This window comes from Peromyscus leucopus, chromosome 8b (genome assembly GCF_004664715.2).
Source record: "Peromyscus leucopus breed LL Stock chromosome 8b, UCI_PerLeu_2.1, whole genome shotgun sequence".
Classification (NCBI taxonomy): Eukaryota; Metazoa; Chordata; class Mammalia; order Rodentia; family Cricetidae; genus Peromyscus; species Peromyscus leucopus.
In genome coordinates, this window is record NC_051086.1 from 8,949,215 (window position 1) to 8,961,348 (window position 12,134).

A 12,134-nucleotide genomic window follows, 5' to 3' on the forward strand; every position below is an offset into this window, starting at 1 on the left:
GTGTCTAGTTTGTTCACCAAGCTCTACCTTCAGGCCTTGTGGATGGTACAAACTTGGGTGCCGTCCATGGCCCTGAGACACAGATGTTCCTTCCCAGGGTCTGCTAAGTCTGAGATTTTTTTCATGGATTAGTATCGCAAAGTATATAAAGCTGACATTTCTTTTCTGTTCCCTTTCTCTGTAGAACTGCCTGCTGACCCCAAGTTTCTCAGGCTCCTGGCAGCATCATTCCTTTTAGCTCTCTGTCTCCATCAGTTGTGAGGGATAGAAGCTTCAACACATTGTAGGATCATGCCTCTGTCCTGTTGACGGCACAGTTATCACACATGAAGGGCTTTTTTTTTTGGTTTTTCAAGAAAGGATTTCTCTGTGTAATCATCCTGGCTATCCTGGAATTTAGTCTGTAGACCAGGCTGGCCTCGAACTCAGGCATCCACCTGCCTCTACCTCCCAGTGCTGGGATTAAAGGTGTGTGTCACAACCGCCTGGTTAGAAACAGCCTTTTAAAAATTTGATTATGGCTCTCCCAAGGTTCTGATGGGCCGTCATTGGACACATGCAGCCAGCAGCCAGGCACCTTGACACTGGCCAACCTTTACAGCTGGCTTTAGCACCTGGGGAACCTCAGGTCAGGGGTCACTAGTGTGTTTTGAATTGCCCAGGGGCCTTGTGTGCTGTTATGTTGCATCATGCAGAGCAAATTCCTTGTATTTCAAGCAGTCTGTTGAATTTACAGAAAAAGTGCTCTATCCTTGGGTTATCAGGAGGCTTGTCTGAATCCTTTAGCATTGCTAAGAGCCAAAGCAGAAGTGAAAAGGGCGTGTGTTGTGTCCTGGTGTCTGGGATGACCACGACTGAGTACTTGCCAAGGCAGGTCATCACTGGAAATATAACTCCCTCTTATCGCAGCTTTGTGCTCTGGCCTCTGTGTGCTTCATCTGAAATTTTAGTAGTCTTAAAGTCCTATATTATTTCCACACAGAAAACAGGTTCCTGAATGTTGCTTCTGATGTGTGTGGAAAGAAAGTAGTGACTACATGCCTACCTTTCTGCTATTATCTACTGTCACATTTGGATTTTCTCCCAGCAGACTTGATGTTCTCAAAGGAAAGCTCTGAGCTTGTACCAGTATATACACGAGCCCAACACTCCTTGTGAAGGAACACAGGAAAACACTGTGCCTGGGGACCTTTTTTTTTCTCCCTGGGGCTCCTACTCCCCAGCCTTCAGCTATTTTTCTACACTTTTTTATTTGATGGTATTCTCTTTCATTTTTTGTTGTTGCTGTTGTTGTTTTGTTTTGTTTTTTAAGTCAGAGTTTCTCTGTGTAGCCCTGGCTACCCTGGAACTAGCTCTGTAGACCTTGCTGGCCTGAAACTCAGAGGTCCACTTTTTGCCTCCCGCCCCCCCAACCCCTCTACTTAGCCCCCACCCTTCCTCCTGTGCTGGGACTAAAGGTTTGCACCACCACCACTAGTCTTTTTTTGGTGTGTTTGTGGGGCCTTTTTTCCTTTGATATTTCAAATAGTAAACTTGTTAAAAAATATTTTTTGTTGAGATATGGTCCACATACCCTAAAACTTACCCTTCTTCATCATCATCATCATGAGTTTTTTTTATTCATTTTACATACCAACCACAGATTCCCCTCACCTCCCTCCTCCTGCTCCAGCTTTCCCCCCCAACCCCACCCATTCCTACCTCCTCCAAGGCAAGGTCTTTCATGGGGAGTCAGCAGAGCTTGGCACACTCAACTGAGGCAGGTCCAAGCCCCTCCACCCTGCACCAAGGCTGCACAAGGTGTCTTACCATAGGCGCTAGGCTCCAAAAATCTGGCTCATGCACCAGCGACAGGTCCCGATCCCACTGCCTGGGGCCCCCTAAACAGTTCAAGCCAAACAACTGTCTCGCCTATCCAGAGGGCCTAGTCCAGTACCATGGGGGCTCCTCAGCTAGTGGCCCACAATTCAAGCATTTCCACTAGTTTGGCTGGCTGTCTCTGTACATTTTCCCATCATGATCTCGATGTCCCTTGCTCATAGAATCCTTCCTCTCTCTCATCGATTGGACTCCTGGAGCTCAGCCTGGCGCCTGGCAGTGAATCTCTGCATCTGCTTCCATTAGTCACTGGATGAGGGTTCTATGATGACAGTTAGGGTATTTATCCATCTGATCATTAGAGTAGGCCAGTTTAGGTACCCTTTCAACTATTGCTGGTAGTTAAGGTGGGGTCATCCTTGTGGATTCCTGGGATCTTCCCTAGCACCCTATATCTCCCTATTCCCTTGATGTCTTCATTTATCATGGTATCTCTTTCCTTGCTTTTCTATTCTGTCCCTGTTCCAGCTCAAACTTCCCGTTCCCCTATGTTCTTATCCCTCATTCCTTGCCCTCCATTACCCCCCCTTCACCCCCAGTTTCCTCATATAGATCTCATCTGTTTCTTTTTTGCTGGGCAATCCATGCGTCCTTCCTAGGGTCCTCCCTGCTAGTTAGCCTCCCCGGAGCTGTGGGTTGCAGTCTGGTTAACCTTTGCTTTACATCTAGTATTCACTTATGAGTGAGTACATACCATGTTTGTCCTTCTGGGTTTGGGTTACCTCACTCAGGATGATACTTTCTAGTTCCATCCATTTGCCTGCAAATTTCATAGTGTCATTGTTTTTCTCTGCTGAGTAATACTCCATTGTGTATATGTACAACATTTTCTTAATCCATTCTTCAGTTGAGGGGCATCTAGGTTGTTTCCAGGTTCTGGCTATTATTAATAGTGCTGCTATGGACATAGTTGAGCATGTGTCCTTGTGGTATGGTGGAGCATTCCTTGGGTATATGCCCAAGAGTGGTGTTGCTGGGTCTTGAAGATTGATTCCCAATTTTCTGAGAAACTGCCATGTTGATTTCCAAAGTGGCTGTACAAGTTTGTACTCCCACCAACAGTGGAAGAGTGTTCCCCCTGCTCCACATCCTCTCCAACATAAGCTGTCCTCAGTGTTTTTTAATCTTAGCCATTTTGACAGGTGTAAGATGGTATCTCAGAGTTGTTTTGATTTGCATTTCCCTGATGACTAATTGAGCAAAACAAAACAAAAAAAAGTGGCCCATAAATACGATAAAATGTTATTCAGTTACACTAAAATATAGGTGACCCATAATCATGCTCAGTGAAAAAAAAAAAAGCCAGGAAAAAGAAAAAGACCATATATGCTATGAGACCATTTGCATGAAACTTCCAAATCAGAAAAATTCAAAGACTGTAGAAAGGTGATTGTAGCAACTGCGGAGGGTCAAAGTCAGTAGGAAGGCTAATGGGTAGGGGACTTCTCCGAGGTAATGAAAATATTTTAGAATTAGACAAAGGCAGTGGTTACAGGACATTATGAATGTAGTTGAGCAATTCCTCAGATGTCTCTCTACCATCTGAGATTCTTCCGTTGAGAATTCTGTTTAGCTCTGTAGCCCATTTGCTAATTGGACTGTTAGGTATTTTGATGTATAGTTTCTTGAGTTCTTTATGTGTTTTGGAGATCAGCCTTCTGTCAGATGTGAGGTTGGTGTAGGTCATCATTTGGTACATTCATAATGTCCTGTAACCACTGCCTTTGTCTAGTTCTAAAATATTTTCGGGCCGGGCGATGGTGGCGCATGCCTTTAATCCCAGCACTCGGGAGGCAGAGGCAGGCAGATCTCTGTGAGTTTGAGGCCAGCCTGGGCTACCAAGTGAGTTCCAGGAAAGGTGCAAAGCTACGCAGAGAAACCCTGTCTCGAAAAACCAAAAAAAAAAAAAAAAAAAAAATTCATTACCTTGGAGAAGTCCCCTACCCATTAGCCTTCCTACTGACTTTGACCCTCCCCAGTTGCTACAATCACCTTTCTACAGTCTTTGAATTTTTCTGATTTGGAAGTTTCATGCAAATGGTCTCATAGCATATATGGTCTTTTTCTTTTTCCTGGCTTTTTTTTTTCACTGAGCATGATTATGGGTCACCTATATTTTAGTGTAACTGAATAACATTTTATCGTATTTATGGGCCACTTTTGTTTTGTTTTGTTTTGCTTTTCAAGACAGGGTTTCTCTGTCCTGGAGCTCACTCTGTAGACCAGGCTGACCTTGAATTCTGAAATCTGCCTGCCTCTGCCTCCCAAGTGCTGGGATTAAAGGCCTGTGCCACCATGTCCAGCTCTATGGACCACATTTTTGTTATCCATTGAGATCTTAGATTCCTTTTGAGAGTCTGACATGGTCTTCGGTTCCTTTCCTCAGGAAAACCGTCAGAATTGGTCAGCCCCAATATTTTCGGAAAAGCAGAGGCTTTGAGCTAGGCCACTTTCCAGAATTGCCCTAGTGTATTCATTTCCTGTTGTATACAGCTGAATGAATGTTCGTGCCTAGAAGATGTCTGCTTGTGAGATGACCTTGATAGTGCCTAGACGGTTGTTGGTTTGCTCAGTGTTCTGTAATGTAAAGTCTCTGCAGAAAACAGTGGCTACCACAGAGGGGTCACTCTTCTCTTGCCAGATGCAAGAACCCTGAGCTCTCCAGGCATGCTCTGCTGTTCTCTGTGTACTGGGTGTACTGGTGGCACACAGGATGGCACTAGGCTAAAGCACTTGAGAAACAAGATGAGGGAGCAGGCAAAAGTATAGCTTCTGTCCATTTCAGCTTCTCAAAGGAGCCTGTGAAGTCTAAATAATCCTGTGGTTACATATTGAGCCATGTCCCCAATTGTTTTCTTCCTATAAAGCTGGCACCTATTGGTGACATTAGAAGGATGGATGTTGGAAGAGACTTGTTGGATATATATCTATTATGGCCTGGGGAGGGCCTAGGCAAGTGGGAAGCTGAGTTCTCAGGGCTCAGGCTGATGGTTCGTCTGCACTTGGGGAACCTATGCCGTGAGGTGTGATGGTGCTGGCTATTCAGCTCTTCCTCCTTTTTCCCTGAGAACACTCCTCGTCAATCAAGCCATTTTCTTCTGCAGGAGACATTTGCTCTGCCTGTCAGGAATAATGTTTAGACCTCACCCCTTATTTTGTAGATTTACTTCACTGCTCCTCCTGTATGCTTTTTGCCAGTTTCTCCAGAGTTCAGCTATATGCCCAAGGTGCTGTTATCCACATGTGATCAGTCTCAAGCCTCTTGAGAGTGTGCTTCCAGTGTTCTTGTACAAACAGGCTGTACCCTGTGATGTCTCTGTCCCTGACGCCTAACATCTGTCCTTTTATCTTCCAGTGTTCTCTCGAGGGCTAAAGAAATCATCCCAGGAACTCTATGGTCTTATCTGCTATGGAGAGCTACGGAAGAAGATCGGGGGTTGTGAGTACTGCTGCTGTTCTTGGATCATCCTAGTGGGTTGTTGTCCTCGTCACCACTGATCTTTAGTGCACAGGAATGCCTCTGTTTCCTCTCCAACTTCTATGTTGAAATTATTTTGACAACAGAAAAGTTGAAAAAAGATAGAATGACCGTTCCTTCACCTGGTCTACCATTTATTAATGTTTGCTTATGCTTTTCACATAGATTTATACACACAGGTGCATTTTTTCCTCACTGCCATTGAACTGTACATCCTTATACTACACTCTAAAGACCTTAGCCCTGTGCCCTGGACTAGACACTTCTAAATACCACCTGTCCTGATTGCACTGGGTCATCAAACCTATCAAAGGGTGCTGTATCCTACTAACTTCCTGCCTATATTCGGAGTCTTGAGAACGTCCCCAAGTGATAGTCAAGTCCTTTCCCAGGATTACTGCCCCATAGGCAAAGCCATCTGTTTGTCTCTAGTGCTTGCATTGCCTTTTCATGACTGCCTACCTGAGCCAACATAGGACAGGAGCCTTAGTTCTGGCTGAATCTCCATAGGTCCTAGCCTAACCACCTCAAGGCTGCTTGTCCTCATCCTAGCCTGTGACCCCAGCACAGGCATCTGCTAGATGTGATGTCCAGGACTTCTCACTTTATGCCCATTCCTCTCCCCTCTTCCTGTTTCTTCCAGGACATGTCTCATAAGGTCGTGTCTAATTGGTTTGGCCTCCTCCACTTGGGCATCACCCCTAAGCCTCTCGATGTAGAACCTGCTAGACACAGGACTGCAGAGCCTTGTTCTTGCCTTGCCTTTCCTCTTCATTAACCATCTTCTCCTGCAGATCTGAGCTCCAGTGTCCCAGTTCACACAAGGCTGGGTCTCCTTGACTTAAACTTTTTTGTACTCCATTTTTTTCATGTGTTAGTGGTGGTACATGGAGATGTTGGTTAGTGTCCATCTAAGGACCATGGTGTGCCTGGCTCTTGCAAGACCATGCCTGTGTTTGCCTCTTCCAGTGTCCTTCCTCCTTTCCTGAAGACCCATTTCCACCTGGGCCCTTCCCTTTAGAGTGAGAGCTTTCTTTACTTACTGTTCATCTGAAAAGCCTTCATTTTGTTTGCATTCTCTTTTGGCTTTTCGAGACAGGGTTTCTCTGTGTAGCCTTGGCTGTCCTGGAACTCACTCTGCAGACCCAGGCTGGCCTTCAAACTCACGTATGCTTCTGCCTCCTGAGTGCTGAGACTAAAGACTTGTGCCTCCAAGCCCTGCTCTGTTTTCATTCTTAAAAGAAGTTTGTCAGAGTAGAATTCTGATTTGACTGGTTTTGTTTGGTTTTGTTTTTTTTTTTCCTTCTTTAATCATGTTGACAACTGTTCTCCAGTTGCTGTCCTGCACTGTCATAGAAAGTCCTTTAAGTCTTCACAGGTGCATTGCATCTCTGGCTGCTTTTATAACTGTGTTCTTGTTGATTCTCTGCCTGGTTTTGTGAGTGTGGTCCCGCCATTATTCAGTCACTCAATACTGTTGACGAATTTTACAGTGCATACCCAGTGCTTAGCCTAGGTTCTTGTGTTAGCTTTGTAATTCTTGCTTTCCTGTGAAGACGTGATGAGGACAGAGAAACTAGGGCATTAGAGTCGTCATTTAGTAGACCTTGCAATTCGGATTATAACTGAGAGTCCACATACAATCAGCAAGGACCCAGTGAGATACCTGAAGGAAGCAGTTTTCAGACAGTATGGCAGTTGTAGTTCAGCAGTACCAGACTATCGGGGACAATTCCTAGAAGAGGAGGTTACCTGTACAGGGAGCACATTAGACCCTTGAGACAATGGTTAGGAAGAGGCTGTGGGGAACAGACAAGGTACTGGTCAACTTTACTCCAGGTGCAGATTCTTTAAGATGTAGAGCATTCATTAGCAAGATCTGGAGTCTGTGTGGAAGGCAATAATGTGGGCATTTATGGTTGTTTATTTGTAACTACCCCATGGCCTCATTTATTTTTCTTTACACTTAAAGGTATGGATGACAAGAATGCAACGAAGCTGAATGAACTCATTCAGGTTGGGTAAGTACAAGTTACTGTGTATGTTGTTCATTTACTGAGCCACAGAGCTTGAAATATGTGCTGTTTTCCTTTATTTTTTTTTCCTATAATTTCATTCTTGTGCAAATTGTGTGTGAGTGCTGACGTGTATTGTGGTGCTTGCGTGTAGGTCAGACGACAGCTTTTAGCAGTCACTTCTACTGTGGGGTGTGTACATATTGAACTCAGGTCATCAGATTGTGCAGTGTTCTAATTTGCTTTCTGTTGCTCTGATAGACACCATGACCAATAGCCATTTAGGGGAGGAAAGGGTTGATTTGATTTACACTTAAGATCACAGTCTATCATTGATGGAAGTCAAGGCTGAAACCATGGAGGAATGGTGCTTAACTGGCTTGCTACCTAACTTGTACTCAGCTACCCCTCTTATACAGCCCAGACCCACCTGGAATGATTTTGCCCACAGTAGGCTGGGCCCTCATACTTCAATTGTTAGTGAAGACAGTTACTCACAGATACAGCCACCAACCAATCTGATTTGAGAGAGAACATATCTCTGTACATTTTCTTATGTTTTTTTTTTTTTCTTCAGTTTTTCCAAAGGTCTCTGTCACTTTTTCTGGTAGAGATCAGCTTTCTTGCCCTTACCTAGGTTATAAATTTCACTACCTAGAATTTCCACTTTCTGTCCTGTTGCTATGTTGTGTGTCTTGCTCTGCATCTTCACTTGGCTAAAAGGTTGATACTTAGTCATACCTCCTTCCTGTCTTTTCATAGCTGCCCTCTGTCCTGGGGGTCATGCTGTTCCTGATGCTTCTGTTGCTGCTGCTGTGACACATTGTAAGATGCTCGTGAGGAGGGTCCCTTATCTAGTTTGGGGCCATTGTTGAAAGCTGTGTCCTCCATCTATCTCTTTCCCTCCAAGTCCCCCAGGCCATTCCCTGACCTTGAACATTTGGTCTGCTTTGTCATTCAGACTCTTCTAGCTACTGTGGGCAAAACAGTTTTTATATCTCTTTTGAGATATGGCCTCCCCAAATCCCTATTACTTTCTATTGCCTCTCTCCCACAGACCTGGACTTTGACTTTTAGACATTATACATGTTGGAGTGAGCATCTAGGGTTTGGATCTTGTTCTTCCTGGGACTGGATTTGTAAGCCTTCTTCCTTCCTTCCTTCCTTCCTTCCTTCCTTCCTTCCTTCCTTCCTTCCTTCCTTTTTTTCTTTCTTTTTTAATGAAAGTTTTTCATTTATTTTACATACCAACCACAGTTTCTTTCCTTCCTCTCTTCCTGTTCCCTCTTCCCGCCTCCTTCTACACCCCACCCCCCCTGCCCCCATACATTCCTCCATTCAGAAAGAGATAGGCCTCCCATGGGAATCAGCAAAAAGCATGGCATCAAGTTGAGGCAGGACCAAGCTCCTCCCATGCATCAAAGCTGAATGAGACATCTCAGCATGGGGACTAGGCTCATGCTCCAGGGACAGGTCCTGATCCCACTGCTAGGGCCCCCACCAACAGACCAAGCTACACAACTGTCACCCACATGTGGAGGGCCTAGGTTGGTCCCATGCAGGCTCCCTACCTGTGATCCAGAGTCCGTGAGCTCCCACCAGCTCAGGCCAGCTGTCTCTGCGTTCCCCCATCATCTTCTTGACTCCCTCCCCCTTGCTCATACAGTCCTCCTCGCTCCCTTCAGCTGGACTCCAGGAGCTTGGCCTGGTGCTTGGCTGTGGATTTCTGCATCTGTAAGCTTTTATTTTCATGAGCAGCCCAGGCCTGATAGGGTTGAATCACTGTAGAAGAGCACTGTGATCTGCCAAGACTGCTGGGTGGCCTTAAATACCAATGAAGTGCTTGGATATATCTTATCTCAGAGTCAGAAGCCATCAGAAGGTGGGACTACCAGCTGTGTTTGTTGAGGGATTAAGAGGTGGAATTGACTTGCTCTGTGTCCCCATTTGTTATGGTATTATCAGTAGGTAAGAAGTGTCCTATGAGGGCTAGTACCACCCCTATGAATTGATCTGGCAGGAGAAGATCTTCTCTGATTTTATTTCAGAATTCACTAAGTGAAACTATGTGTCTCAGGCCCTTTGCTTTGTCTCATGAACGAAGCACAAGGCAGGACATATGGAAAGGCAGGCTCAGTACTGGGGGTAGGCCAGTGGTACATCTTCATTAGCATGGACTCTGGCTACTCAGAGTACATCTAACAGCATGTATGCCCCAGGAAACATCTGGGCAAGGAACAAGAAGTAGCATGTATGAGGTCCTGGGTTCGATCCTCAGTACTGATAAAGAAAAAACGAAACAAATGTAGAAAGTCTTGTAGGGACAAATGGACAGGATAACTTTGGATAGAGTAGTTTGAGATTGCTTTATACTCATGCACAGCAGGTGGATGGGTGTACCAGTGTTCAAATAGGCTGAGTCAGGCACAACTTTTGGTGCTGCTTACACAGGCATCCCTGGTTCTTTGAGAATCAAATTGGAAATGGTGATAGCACTGGAGCCTGAAAGTTCCTAGATCCTGTGTTCCTTGTGTGATTCTTTTACTGAGCAGATGACCACCCGGGATGGGTGATTTGTTTTTGTTTTTGTTTTTTTAACAAGGCCACTATTGATGGGATTCACCTGGCCCTACCACAGTACCTACCTGGAATAGATGAAGCAGATGACTAGAGCGGGTTCTGGGTGTCGATAGGGTGAGTGTTTATGTCAGCATGGGTTGCAGCTTGTGGCAAGAAGAGGAAACAGTGATTCTTGATTAGGCCAATGTCTTAGGTAAGACCCTGAGAAACTTCTGAGTAGCACTAGGGAAATTGATAGGCACCTCCCACTCTTACTTGATGGATGCCTCACCTGGTACTGTCCAGCAATATACCATGGTGTTCTGATAGCTTGTGCAGAGATTTCTGTATGAACCTCTGGGCATGTTGAGGCAGAAAGTTTGTACATTGTGCTTGTCCATTGGAAATGTCTAAGTGACTGTGCTGTCATGAGAGGGTGGGTGCTGGAGTGGAGGCTGCCTTGGCCTTGCACCAGAGGCAACCCTTTTTCTGTGCCTATAGGTGTGTTCCTATGTGCATGTATGTATCTGTAAAACATTACATTGAAGTGATAGCTGGGAGTAGGAACAGAAAGGGGTCCTACCTTGAACATCTAGAGACAGCTTTCTGAGGTATAATGTTTAGGCTAAGGGCACACAAGGTGCAAAGGAAGGGACTGAGATGACCACAGTGGCTACAGAGGAGAGGCCAGTGTGGTCTAAGGCTGGTGGGTTGGGGCAGGCCTTGTTCTGCTGCATGCACAGGGTTGCAGTGGTCTTCTGGAAGCTAGAGGAGGCACATCAGGAAAGTCCCCTGTTCTGGGCAAACCATTCCTTTGGCTCCTGTTAGGGGTGCATGTTAGGACTGATATTTAGTGTTTTGTTGTTGTTGTTGTTGTTGTTTTGTTTTTAAGTTTTATTTATGTTATGTGTGTGTTTGCCTATGTAGATGCATGTATATACCCTGGTGCCCACAGAGGTCAGAAGAGGGTACTGGATCCCCTGGAACTGGAGCTACAGATAGTTGTGAACCACCATGTGGGTGCTGGGAATCAAACCTGAGTCTTCTGAAAAAAACAAGTACTCTTAACACTAAGCCATCTCCCCAGCCCCCATTTGGTGTTGTAATATGTAACATATTTTTATATATTGCCTATTGTTATATGAGTTTGACATTTGGGGTTTATATATTTTATTGAATTTTGTAGCTTTTACATTGATTTTATTTTTTAGAGTAGTTTTTAGGTTTATAAGAAAATTGGGTAGAAGAGCGCAAGATCCTCCTCAAGGCTCTGGGTTCTATTCCTAGTACATCAAAAATAGCATTGTTACAATTGGTGAGCCTGGTGGCTTGTTCTTTAAATCCTAGTCCAAGGAATTTGAGGTAGGAGGATTATAAGACAGTTGTGATACCTCTGCTAATGCTTGGTTATCATTGACTGGGTTTATGTTAGGGATCTTGGTGTCAGACATGTTTAAGATCGGACAGATGGACGGGCGGTGGTGGCGCATGCCTTTAATCCCAGCACTCAGGAGGCAGAGGCAGGCAGATCTCTGTGAGTTCAAGGCCAGCCTGGGCTACAGAGTGAGTTCCAGGAAAGGCGCAAAGCTACACAGAGAAACCCTGTCTCCAAAACAAGACCAAAAAAAAAAACAAAACATGTTTTAAAAAAAAAAAGATCGAAGCCGGGCAGTGGTGGCGCACGCCTTTAATCCCAGCACTCGGGAGGCAGAGCCAGGTGGATCTCTGTGAGTTCGAGGCCAGCCTGGGCTACCAAGTGAGTTCCAGGAAAGGCGCAAAGCTACACAGAGAAACCCTGTCTCGAAAAACCCAAAAAAAAAAAAAAACTAGAATTAAAAAAAAAAAAAAAAAAGATCGGACAGATGTACAGTGCAATATCTCCCTCCCTACCATTATAATCTCATTCAGAGTACTTCCTCTGTCTAAAAATCCATTATCTGCTGTCTATTTGTCTCTTCCTTTACTGTTTCAGAGTCCTGCTTTTCCCTGAGCTTCATCTGGTTGGAGTCAACCAGTACACAGCCTGTTTAGATTGGCCTCTACCATTCACGGCTCTGTGAGTTTAACAAGAACATCATAGCAGGGAACATCTAGCCCATGCCTAACCCCAGGCCACCATAGTGCTACTTTTTATAATGCTTTCCTTTTCTGAACAGTCATTTGTTTGGAACCATCACGTAACCTATGAGGTTGGTTTCTCTTTT

At 44.9% G+C, this 12,134-nt stretch overlaps 1 protein-coding gene across 2 annotated transcripts in view; it reads left to right on the top strand.

Annotated features, from left to right (window-relative positions):
- Cramp1 (cramped chromatin regulator homolog 1) overlaps nt 1-12,134 on the top strand; it is a 67,805-nt gene that overhangs the window by 28,109 nt on the left and 27,562 nt on the right. For both annotated transcript variants that reach the window (XM_028854561.2, XM_037201449.1), the window contains exons 5-6: nt 5,234-5,317; nt 7,329-7,377. In XM_028854561.2, coding sequence (XP_028710394.1) covers nt 5,234-5,317; nt 7,329-7,377 — 133 coding nt within the window. The remainder of the gene's footprint in view (nt 1-5,233; nt 5,318-7,328; nt 7,378-12,134) is intronic.